Genomic DNA, 12,905 nt, shown 5'->3' with positions numbered 1-12,905 from the left:
GCATACTGCCGCCCCCTGGGCACAAAACGGGAACGAATTTAGAGGCATTGCACTGTAAGTGTCGTTGATCCATTTAGGAAACACAGCTGTAGCGTACCATCTGATTGATACTGATAGGCATCACACTTTTTTCTTTTTTTTTAATACTAATATTTATTTAACTTGAATAATATCGTAAAAAGTCCTATAACTTTTAGTAGAAAACCTGGCAGAAATGCTCTGTCTGATCCTAACTGGTGTGCGTTTTCCAAAAGCAACTATGTTCGCAAGTTGTTACCTACAAAGATCAACGGAACTTGAGACAATTATAGTCGGCTAACGGTGGGAGAAACGCACCACTGACTACAACTGTAAACCAGCAGGTTTACGAGAATCCGCAGAGACATTACCCTTAATGCGGAAGTAGGAAGTACATTAAAAAAAACATTTACACCTTCAAGACGATCCTCGATCTGTGTGTACTTCGTGTCTGCTCGATCTTGTGTTTAACGCCATAAATGAGTTAAATGAGTTGAACTTAAGTCGATGTGCGGCGACTGAAGCAGGCTGAAGTGATCATCACTGTCATTGCTGTAACGTTAGGTTGGCTACTGCACTCTCTGGGCAGCAAAAGTTTCACCTGTAATTCCGGAGCTTGTGTCAATAACGTTACTGAAACGGTGATTAAAATGTTAACTTACTGTTAGGGACTTTTTAAGAATCTATGCGGTCCATTGGAGCATATGCACCTGCTTCAGAAAAGATTAATGCATTTTACTATTTGACGGACCGAAAGTAATACAAGGCATGGATGTTCTTCTGGCGGCAATAGAGATACTAACGAACCCATCTGGACACCAAGAGCACTGTGAGTAAGCCTGTCCCGATAGTTAAGAAATCACGTCATCATTGTTATGTATATGTAATATGTTTTTGTATCTAATTACATCTAGTGATTAAGGTGAGTGAAGAGAAGCCAGATCCAAGCCCACCTCCTTGTGGTCAACCCAGTGTGTTTGGCATTTGTGTGGAGTTAAAAAAAGATGCTGATGTTAAGGATGAGGAAGCCTCTGGCATGTGTCCAGCCAACCCGGATTCACTCCCTCAGGATTCAAGAACCATGCTCACGGATAGGGAAGAGGCTGGAGTCCCAAAGCAAGGTAAAACGGCCAACCAACAAATCTGTGTTCACATTTTACAGAAGCCACCACCATGAATAAAATCCCATTTAGGTTGGGCTCTTCCACAACTTGCCACAATAAATCTGTGCAGTGAATTTGCTTTAGACTAGAGGGATGTGGACTGTTCTCTTTAAGAGATTATAGTAATAATTAACAGGATATTACTTCACTTGTAAGCATAAGTTATGCCATGACTGCCTGAAATCCATTTAAGAATGAGCAATTGTCTGATATGTCTGTGACAATATTTTTTCTTGTTGAAATCAAAGTTTGTGTGTCCAACCAAACTGTATGTTATTTTGGTGGAAACTCATATTTCACATTACGGCTAATACTAAAGTAAAATTTAGCTGGTAAATCACTCTTCTGCTGATGTTTAACAAAAAATTGTTGTGGGAAAAAATCCTGTTTCAGCTTTAGTCCTGCCATGGTAATAATTTTTGTAATTGTATTTTTAATTTAATTCAATTTATTTTATTGTTAATATTAATACATTCTAAAAAAGAAAGAAAAAAATATATATTTTTGTTTACTTTTGTGGGATAAACATCTTGATCCTGAAGCAAAACCATTTGAGAACCACTAACTTGAAGTGTTATCAATATAGCCTACAGTACCATTCAACAGTTTCATCACTGATTTATTGTTAGAGGGTTCAAAAGCATTAGATTATTTTTTTACTTTACTATCACTTTTGGTCAATTTATTGTGTCCTTGCTAAATAAAAGTAATAATAATAATAATCATTTAAAAAAAAAAACATTATTGACCCCATACTTTTGAATACTGGTTCATTTCAAAAGACAACGGGCTGCCTTATTTGAAGTGATTTGTTGTCAACAAATGCAATTCTGTTTGAAATGAATAGTAAGATGTTCTATTGTTCATGTTAAACTCACTGCATGCTACATGCCCATTGTCTTTTTTCTTATTAGAAACTGGTAAAAGAAAAAGGAGTTGCTCAAGAAAGAGCACAAAAACAGGAGTCCGCTCTAACAGATCAATTCACCATTGCTTTAAATGCGGACGAAACTTCAAAACATCAGTTCACTTTAAAAGACATAAACTAGTTCATTCAGGAGAGAGGCCTCATGGTTGCACTGAATGTGGCAAGAGGTTCATCACATCTTCTGAACTAAAAGTGCATCTGCGTGTTCATTCAGGAGAAAAACCCTATCACTGTTCTGAATGTGGCAAGAGCTTTGCTCAGTCGGGGTCCTTTTCTAATCACCGCAGACTTCATAAAGGTGAAAAACGGTATCACTGCCCTGATTGTAACAAGGGTTTCCAGCAACTTATAGATCTACGAATTCACCAAAGGATTCATACGGGAGAGAAGCCGTACCTGTGCTCACAATGCTGGAAGGCCTTTACTACATCCGGTGCATTACGAGTTCACTTAAGAACTCACACTGGTGAAAAACCTTACGAGTGCAAAGAGTGCGGGAAGACGTTCTGCCAGCTGGGCGGACTTAAAGTTCACAGGCGCGTTCATTCAGGAGAAAGGCCTTACGCGTGCCCCGTGTGCGAGAAGCGCTTCAAGGGACATGCCAATTTGATCGCACACAAGCGCATTCACACAGGAGAAAAGCCTTATTCATGCACTGTGTGCAGAAAAACATTCACTGACAGCAGGAGACTAAAAGAGCACCAGCCCCCTGAGTCAGAAAAGAAACAGTTTAGTTGCGGCATCTGTAGTGAAGCTTTCAGTGTGCTCTGTCAACTTAAAGAGCACCAGCAATGTCACAAAGGAGAGAAGCATTATCATTGCACTGATTGTGGAAAGGCCTTTACTCATATGTATTTACTGAGGAGTCACCAGCGCGCTCACTCAGATGAGAAGCCCTATTCTTGCACTGAATGTGGAAAGTGCTTCCGCCGTTCATATGAGCTGAAAATGCACGTGAACACTCACAGTGAAGCACGACCTCATCCTTGCTCTGAGTGTGGAAAGAGCTTCCGCAGGGCTGCGGAGCTGAGGATACATCAGAGAGTACATACGGGAGAAAAGCCTTATAGCTGCTCCATCTGCGGCACAGGCTTCAAACAGACGTCACAAGTCAAAGTGCACGAGCGCACTCACACGGGAGAAAGGCCGTTCCTCTGCCCGGAGTGTGGGAAGACCTTTAAAGACAAGAGAAGCCTGCTAACGCACCAGAGAGTGAACCATAAATAAAGAAATCCTTCTATTAATATAAAAATGAAACATCATTCATGATCATTTTGTAAAATCCTAATAAGCTTTACAGATATTTATTGAAAAGGGCTTCAACAATGTTTTTCATGCTTCTTTAATTAACCATGAACAATTCTTGCGCATGCACCTGTGGAACAGTCCTTAAGACACTAACAGTTTACAGGCGGTAGACAATAAGGACACTGTGACAATATCTTAGGACACTGAAGAGACCTTTCTACTGACTCTGAAAAACACCAGGAGAAAGATGCACAGGGTCCCTGATCACCTGTGTGAACGTGCCATAGTCCTGCTGCAGGGAGGCATGAGGACTGCAGATATGGACAGAGCAATAAACTGCAGTGTCTGTAATGTCAGACGCCTAAGAAAATGCTACAAGGAAACAGCAAGAATAGCTGATCGTCCTTGCAGTGCAAAACCACGTGTAATGTGTATGTGTCATTTTTATGTTCATACAAATATATACACATTAGGAAATTTGCTGGGGGGAAAAGCAGTTAAAATTGAGATGGTGGTTCTTTTTTTTTTTTTTTTTTTGCTGAGTTTATATTATTGAGTGTTGAAATCACATCGGTCACAGTGGTGAAGTTTTAACATGCTGATTGCTGTAGGCTATTACTCTGTTGGTTGTAAATTCAAATAACGGATGATTTTATTCTTGCTTGTGTCTTAAACTATCCACTCAAGGACGTTTTGGGGGTTATGTTCTGGAATATGAATATAATATATCTTATTCATTATTCAAGGGTTATTCAGAAATAACTTGTCTGTCTGACCTTTCTTTGAAGAGAAATTGCTTATGGATTTTCAGGGTTTTCATACAGGTGGGACTCGTTTGTATTGTGATAGCAGTGAAGTATTTGCATTTAATATACATGAATGATTTCTATTTATTTGATATATAATACATTTTCTTATCGTATAATTAAATCATACTGAAAAACTATTTTGAGTACAATGTAAAGACCTTTATTTTTTACATGTATTATAGAACAATTATCACAAACCTTTACACAAATAAATTCTCTCTCCTTTATAAAAGTGAACGACAATTGTTAGATTATTTCTTCATTTCTCAGTTCCGTCAAATACTCTGTCCCTTTAGTCTAGAATGCACGGCCGTGGGAAGAGAGATGACCACCATGTTTAAACTCCAGCTCTCTGCATCCCATCTTGTTTCCAATACAATAGCTCATCCTGTAACCTTGAAATTCCTTCACGTATACAAGCTGAGAGCCTATTTCTTCTTACAACACTTTCTTACCAAAGAGGCCTATACAAGGAAGTTCATCTCATTGAAGGCTGGGTATACTAATACATACCACATGACAATCTTAGGCCTCAAATTTTAAGGGAAAAACAAAAATATGACAGAGAAGCATTATTTATAACGCTAATAACAGTATTCGTCTCATACACTACCAGTCAAAAGTTTTTGCATTTTTATTTCAGGATTCTTTGAACAGAAAGTTCAAAAGAACAGCATTTATCTGAAATAGAAAGCTTTTGTAACAATAAACATTACCGTTCAAAAGTTTGGAGTCAGTAGGAATTTGTATTAATTTTTTTGGAGAAATAAATAAAAGAAATCAGTACTTTTATTTATCAAGGATAAATTAAATTGATCAAAAGTTACAGTAAAGACATTTATAATGTTACAAAAGATTATATATCAAATAAATGCTGTTCTTTTAAACTTTCTATTCATCAAAGAATCCTGATTTTTTTTTTTATATATAAAAATGTTTATGAGTAATGATGCTGAAAATTCAGCTTTGATCACAGGAATAAGTTACATTTTTAAATATATTAAAATAGAAAACAGTTATTTTAAATTAACATAATATTCAACAATATTACTGTTTTTTGTTGTTGTTGTATTTTAATCAAATAAATGCAGCCTTGGTGAGCAGAAGAGACTTCTTTTTAAAACATAAAAAATATTACTGGTCCAAAACTTTTGAACGGCAGTGTGTGTACATAAATATTTTTCAAGAAAAATATTATTAAGAAAATTAGCAGGAAATACAGCAGATCCTTTGAAATTACATGGACATGTTCAATAAATCCATGTAAGAAAATAAAAACGGAACACACTTCTTTGCCAATTGATGGTCAATTGGCATCAGAAGGTATTCTTCATTCATGACATTTCAATGGGTGCTTCCCATAAATAACCACATAAAACTGAGCAGCAGCAGCTTTGCACAAGGTACTCTGTAAAATAACAGGTTTCAAAAGGGGTTTTTAGCAGTGACACCACAGAAGAACCATTTTGGCTTCCCCAAAGAACCTTTCAGTGAACAGTTCTTACATTTTTCTTAGTTTAATAATCTAAATGACTTTTTTTTAATGGACTCTTTTGTGATTTAAATGTTCTTCATGGGATTATTCCTACATTAAACCTTTATTTTTAAGAGTGTATGATAAAATAGCACTGAAAATAATGAGCCTGTCTATGCCACTATACATGTAGATGAGCTGTTTTACATTTCAAGATCAACCAAAAGAGGGCAGTATGTAAATTTGAATGCATTTGCCATCACTCATTTAAAGGTTTTAGGATTGTTACATATACCTCATCAGGGTCAAATCTACTTTGTAGAGCAGTGTTACATATAAGTGCATATCAATATCAACCCTTTTTCCTTGTAGTGAGATCATTTTTATAGTTGTTTCTTACATGTTGTAGTGTAGACTACAGTACTTGATAGTCTACACTTTTATTATTATTTTTAGACAATCAAATAAAGTTTTTATTTATAGATGTTGATAAAGAAAAACTGATTCACACAGAGTCTTTGTCTGAAAACTCAAAACCTTTCATGGGTTTGCACCACCAGACTTTAAATGAAAAAAAAAAAAATGCTCACACATCAAACGAACCTGCATCCATTAAAAACATATATTTAATGGAATTTCATCATTAAGAATCTGACTGACAGCCTGGCCTGTGCATATATTATCCACACATTTTTACTGTAGACATCCACTATGGGGGCGATAACCATGAACTGAAAATGGGAAAAGATGGCATGGATGTCAAAAAGGAGACAATAAATCTCTAGAAAGGATTTAGAAAATGGGAAAAAAAAGCAGCCGAGTTAAGAGAAAACGTTACTATAGGCAGTGTGTCACAGTAGGCCACTTCACTCACACTGTGCTGACTGTGACTGTCACGGATTGCAAACAATGCGTTCTGTTTAGTGTGTAAATATCTTTACATAAAGTCAGAAGATAAGAACAAGAACACATATTAAATGTGTATTCATACCTGAAAAGTTTTTTTTTTTTTTCCAGGTTTGATAGTGGTGGATTTATTGCCACTAAATCTCCCCACTTCGCAATTAATGTCCTGTTTTTTTTTTAATGCTGTACATGTAATTGTTGAAAACATACATTTACACTCTTTAAATGCCTCAAACAATGTTTCAAATTGAGACTTAATTGAGAGTAGTTTTGATTTCACCCCTGCTAAAGCATTTAAATTGGAGAGTCCATTACCTATCATGCAAGTAAATGAGAGTCTGACAGTGACAATTAGTGTTTGTGCTTGTACACTTGACAGTTTATGCATTAATGTTCGTCATTTTATCTAAATGCAATTCAACACATTAGCCAATTTAACATGAATCAGTGGTTTATGAAACATCAGTAACATCAGGAATCCTCTGCATAGGAAAAATATCACATTAGTGAAAGAGGACCTTCCTTTCCCAAGTAGAATAAACAACTGAAAATGCATTTCATTACTGTGTCCTGGATGTCCATCATGTTCTAGAAAGCTTTCTGTATAATTTATTTTGAAGCTGTTTCAATATTTTATGTCCCTTTTGCACCACAAATCTTGTTTCAAATCACAAGAACAGCAATGAAACTCTTTAAAAAACAATGTTCACACAAAATAATTGCTCACCCGTTCCTCTGGTTTAAAAGGTTCCTCTGTGCTTCTTCAATCAATCAAATATGTCTATCATCTACTATACCTTATATAATTGACCTTTTCATATTTTTGGTTCATAGTTGTCAATATGGCTACAGGCAATGACAGAGTTAAGTTGGGTGCTATTTACTTAGACAAAGAGCCTCATCAACAATTACATCCTCTCACCAGCAAGATGTTATACAATTGATTATACTACTCTATTTGTTTATAGAAATAAAAGAGCATAGAAATAAAAATGTAGGCCCTATGCTGTCTTATATGTTCTGCTTAGAATATAGCACAAGTAAATTTAATGGAGAAATCCCATTATACTTATATCCTCAAGGAATACAGAAGTCTTGCAGATAAAACCCTTTCCAAAAGTGTTTGTAATTGATTCTTAATCTCACAGGATTTTAGTTCTTAGAGAAGTAAAAAGAGAACTATTCTAATTAAATATGTTCCCTTAATTATATCAATAATTATATCATGAATATTAAACTGAAACAATATATGTGCCTGTACCAGACACTCTGTGGGCATAACTAAATTGCAATTGCTTTAATTGTTCTACTAAAGAGCTTTACAAAGGAAGATAATGATCAGTTATTTCGATTTTTAATGACATCGTAATGAATACTGGGTAGCCTTAGTTAAAAAGGTGGCTTAATTAGACAGCTACAATAAACTAAAAAGACAAATGTTAATTGGGTCATCTAGGACTGGGTCATAAAACAAACTAATGTAAGCTTTTAGCTCAAACACAACACAGTTCTTTATTGGGAAAAAATCATATATATAGTGTCTTCATTGATGAGCCATGGGCCAAACATGACAAATAATTTTCCATTCAGCGAAGTAGGCCTATAGTACCTCATACTCGGAATTTGTCCTCTGCATTTTACCCATCCAAGTTAGTGCACATGCATTAGGAGCAGTGACTAGGGAACACACACACGCGCCCGAGGGTCGATTGGGGGTTAGGTGCCTTGCTCAAGGGCACCTCAGTCGTTTCCTGCATGCTTCTTGATACTCTCAAAATTAGGACAACACATTCCTCAGACATCGATAAAGAGAATTTAAAAGGTAAAAGAGGTTAAAAACATTCAGAGCTACTGCGACAGGCTGCCACATGCACGGCGCCATCTTGGATTGTTTCGGAAGTATAGTAACCTATACGCGGAATTTGTCCTCTGCATTTAACTCATCCAAGTTAGTGCACAGGCATTAGGAGCAGTGAGTAGTGTGCACACACAGAGAAGGAGCAGTGGGCAGTGATTGGGGGTTAGGTGCCTTGCTCAAGGGCACCTCAGTCGTTTCCTGCCGGTACTGAGAATTGACCCTTCGCTAAGCCATGGCCAAAAACCGCCACAGGCCAATTGTGGCTTAGCAACCGCAAGGCGCGGGAGGTCTGGCAAGCTTTCAAGCGAGGGAAACATCGCATTAACAAAAACACCTACGTTTGCTCCACGACGTGTGAGCAGAAGCCTGGCGCGCTAAAAATATAAGCGGGAGAATGTTATCATTGCAAAGTGGTCAGGCTAATGTCTTGTGTTTATTCCACAAGATTTATCGATAAGCTGTTTGATTTATAATTATTAGATTATTTTCAAATTTCAATTACCCTGCTGTGCATGAACATGGCTGTTCGTCAGTTTGTGTGTTTCCCATTTGAATGGTCAGCGTATGAGGCGGCTTCTGCTTGCGCTGGGACCTATAGGCCTTAGCTTCATTTTTGATTAAATTATTCTCTAATCGGTTGCAAATAATGTTGTGGATATATCCCTCGAATGCATACTGCAGTCCCTTTTGTCTTGCTCTCTCAGATATTTCACCTGTTCGCCAAAAATGACTAATTATCTCCATGGGAATGTCTGACACCGGTGCATACATACTGTAATAGACGTGCCAGGCATGAAAGCTTGTTATGCGTAGCAACAGTAACTAAGGAGGGCGGGGATTAGCGAAGGGTCAATTGAACCTGTGACCTTTGGGTCCAAGTCCAACTCTCTAACCATTAGGCCTCAAGAGTTTTTTTTATTTATTCAAAAACAAATAAACAATGTTTTAATAACCTCATTACATAACTAAACAAAACTAGGCAGAATGTGTTATCAATCAGTGAAATGAAACAACCTGCTATAGTGTAGGTACTAGTTGGAATATTTGCAGTCCACAGCAGCAAGTATAAGACGAATATTCAAGGATATAAAAATCATCAGACAAGCAGTAGTTGCAATCTTCACCACACTGCATGGTGTCATTTCACTGTCATTTTACTGCATCAGTCACATTTGTAATGTTAAGGCATGTCACTCAACCAGAAGGTGTGGAAAAAAACCTACATACTGTATGTGTTACCAATGTTATCTTATCATCAGTATTTTATCATCAAGTAGAATATTATACAGTTGTATTTTGGATTAAAGTAAGCTGAAATGAATAATAATAATAATAAAAAAATCTATCTTAACTCTCATTAAGTAACAATGTTAGTCTGGAAAAGCCGCATTAACGGCACCATATTAATTAAATGCAGCCTAGGTTGGATTAGGAATGCTTCACTTCACTGAATTATGCTAATCAGCATGATACGTTTTATTTATAGGTGTCTGATTCCATCAATCCACAGTCAGAAAGTACATAAGGCTGTACATATATATTTTTTTAAACAACTGATTAATGCTAAATAATCATGTGAACCGCATGAATGGTATTCTCAGAAACCCAATAATGTTCTGCTGTGCTTACACATCTCCTTATGTAATATGGTGCTGAAAACTATCATCCACATTTCTCCATGAAGGAGAGGAGGAGCAATCACACCTGAAAGATACTAAATTGCTTGACTGAATTAAATCTAAGTTGGAGTGGAGGATGATGCGCTTAGAAGAGATAAAACTTAAAAGATTCTGTCCAACACATGAGTTATGCAAAAAAAAAAGGAGACAAAAAGACGTCCAGGACATCATGGGTTGAGCTAGACCAGCTTTACCTCTGTGAATCTATTGGGTGGAGGGATACAGTTATGGGCAGGGTTAGGATGTGCTTTGGACTATACTTCCTATATACGTGTGTGTGTACATTTTTTCATATACACTCACATTTTCGTGTATGTATATATACACGTATATACTTGCTGGCTGACAAACTGACAGGGGAACATGATTTTTTTTTTTTTTCGTGTTTCTGAGACAAAAGATTTTGCAATTAAATGCTACAAATACCAAGAGTGTCTACACAAATGCTTACTCATTTTCAATTAACTTGCTAACACCATCTATGAATATGTAAATAAGACTGATTGATTAATCCCTGAGCTCAACTGCACTAATTAGCCTATAGTCCCTGAATCCAACTGTAGAGTATTTAACTGAATGAAAGACAGTCCAGATGTGGAGAGGAGAAACTAAACAGTACAGTAATTAAAAAAAAAAAAATTCTCATTAAAGCATTGCGGGTTAATTAGCCCTGCAGCCCTGCTAGACGCCTCACATGAGGCTGTTGACAGAGAGAGTTGTTCAAGATGCTCACAAAGCAACAAGGTCCGATGAAGTTAATCAAGGGACGACTTTCATTTACACTTTCTAATGATCAAGTATGGTTATGAGCATAAACGCTGTTTCATGCAAGTTTCATTTGTCCTCTTGCAGCAATTTAGATGATTTATTTCATGCAACTCAATGAATATTAAGTATTTTAATGTTTATTTATTTTTAGATGCAAAATACTGCCAAAAACAAGTTTAAAATGTGTTAAGATGTCATTTAGCACCCAATTTGTATATTGCTATTGTAACATCTTGGCCATCTATATGCAGTATTTTTGTTATCTGTCATTTATGTGTTATCTGTGTTCTTTGTGTGTTTGGGTGATTTTTCACGTTTAGTTCATTTTTCTGTTACCTTTTTTTTATTCATTGACTGATTATGATGTGAAGCTGTGTTTAGTTCACTGTGTATTTAAGCCCTGTGTTTGGTTCAGTTCAGTTGTCCGTTATTGTTGCTTTTACGTGGTTGTTCTGATCCGTGTCCTGAGTTTTGATTATAAATTTTAAAAACTTCTGCGTTTAGATCTAGTTTAATTTGCAACTTTCTGTGACAGAATAACGGACCACCCAACATGGATCAGCAGTCAGAATCCTCCTGTTCTCGCAGGGGAACCAGTCCCTGGAGGCACACACACACACACACTGTTGCGACAGGAGAGCCTGAGCCGAAACCAGTACCAGAGAACACCATGGAAGCCGAGCCAACAAAGTCTGACCAGGTGCATGAGACCACATCATCACCCAGGCCTGTGAATATACAAGTGGAGTATGAGGTGATGATTTGGAGCACAATCCCCTCAACAGCGGCCAAGGAAGGAGCACTTATTGACTTTGAGAGTGAGTGCATTCCACCCTGCCTCCCACACCTCCTCTGCCTGTGTTGTCCCTTTCTAATGAGAGTGCCCTGGCCACATTCCACCCATTGGCCCAAGCGCTGATCCAGTTTTCTAAAGTTACTCGCTTTCGGACGTGCCTGACAGTCACTTCGACTCGAAATAAACAATATCCCGGAGTATATGTTATTCCAGTAACTGTCAGTTAACTGATAGAACTGATGAGCACGAGCAGCTGACACTGAGCATGCGTTTACTACCGAACGTACAGTCAGGTACAGCCACGGTCGCTTTGGTCAGGTGGTATTTACAGCATGGGGGCAGAGCTTCAGATTCTAGAGAGCATTTGATTGGACAGAAGATGCGATGAGAAGCTGAAGTCCGCAGTAACATCATAAAAATCCGTGATCCATTTTAGCGGAAGTAAGAGACTGTAAGTTTTGAATGCTTATATCTCCTAAATGCGAATTCTGTCATTGTTTTGGAACACCCCAGCTTATTTATAACATTAAGGCTAACATATTCATCTTAAGAGCTAAAAAACTAAAATTTTGTGCCCTAAGTTTGGTTCAGTTGTCTGATATATTTGCTTTTATGTGGTTGTTCTGTTCCATATCCATAAAATAAATTTTAAAAACTGCTTAATTTAGATCCAGTTTCAACTTCATTTGCAACCGCCTGTGAGGCATATTTAACTAAGATCTTTATGGAGAAATCATCTCCGATACAGGTAAAGAGATAAAATGAGTGAAGGTGTCTATTTAACTCTTTCCACATTGACGGAAATTTGTGAGAGAACACTTCCCCGCCATGGACAAAAATTTCTGGCTTTCCATTTTTTCACTGTTATACACAGGGGGCGCTATTACACATTTTCTGAAAGAGTACTGAATCTCCAGATCAAAACACAGGTGAATAAGAGATATATATGCTGAAAGAAACAGCATATAAATCAAAACTGCCTATACCGAATGAAATGTTGACCCAGGACGAGTTATAAGACTGTTGCAAGCTTTGGGATGTTGGTAGACTCGATCTACTCCATTTATGTTTTGATCAAAGTTCTGAATCCGATCCAGATGTAGTCTTTGACAAAAACGCATTTTTCTCAGCTTTTTGTTCAAAATGTTTTTTTAATGAAACTTACCCATTCAAGTGTTGATAAAAAAGGAATGCATGAAGCTAGAATAAAATGTGTTTTTTTATATATAATTTTTTTATATATATTGCATATTCAGAT

At 37.0% G+C, this 12,905-nt stretch overlaps 1 protein-coding gene across 2 annotated transcripts; it reads left to right on the top strand.

The window, feature by feature from the left end:
• The first annotated feature begins 21 nt into the window (after positions 1-21).
• Positions 22-12,313, top strand: LOC307156239 (uncharacterized protein). 2 transcript variants are annotated; one of them, XM_079867535.1, is made up of 3 exons: positions 22-847; positions 933-1,139; positions 2,096-4,401. In XM_079867535.1, the coding sequence occupies exons 1-3, from the start codon at positions 787-789 to the stop codon at positions 3,334-3,336; spliced, it is 1,509 nt and encodes a 502-aa protein (XP_079723661.1). In that variant the 5' UTR covers positions 22-786; the 3' UTR covers positions 3,337-4,401. The 2 variants fall into 2 exon arrangements, with proteins under 2 accessions (XP_079723661.1, XP_079723662.1); XM_079867536.1 differs by lacking the exon at positions 2,096-4,401 and adding an exon at positions 11,387-12,313 and having other exon boundaries at positions 412-847.
• The last annotated feature ends 592 nt before the right edge of the window (positions 12,314-12,905 follow it).

Source organism: Squalius cephalus, assembly GCF_949319135.1.
Source record: "Squalius cephalus genome assembly, chromosome: 3".
Lineage (NCBI taxonomy): Eukaryota > Metazoa > Chordata > Actinopteri > Cypriniformes > Leuciscidae > Squalius > Squalius cephalus.
This window is presented reverse-complemented; position numbering and strand designations above follow the sequence as displayed.

What these genes read in the sequence shown, in the direction of transcription:
- LOC307156239 (XM_079867535.1), top strand. Translation starts at nt 787, where the DNA reads ATGGATGTTCTTCTGGCGGCAATAGAGATACTAACGAACCCATCTGGA. An exon ending in ATCTGGACACCAAGAGCACT is followed by an intron (nt 848 to 932) that starts GTGAGTAAGCCT and finishes AATTACATCTAG; the next exon opens with TGATTAAGGTGAGTGAAGAG. An exon ending in GGCTGGAGTCCCAAAGCAAG is followed by an intron (nt 1,140 to 2,095) that starts GTAAAACGGCCA and finishes TTTTCTTATTAG; the next exon opens with AAACTGGTAAAAGAAAAAGG.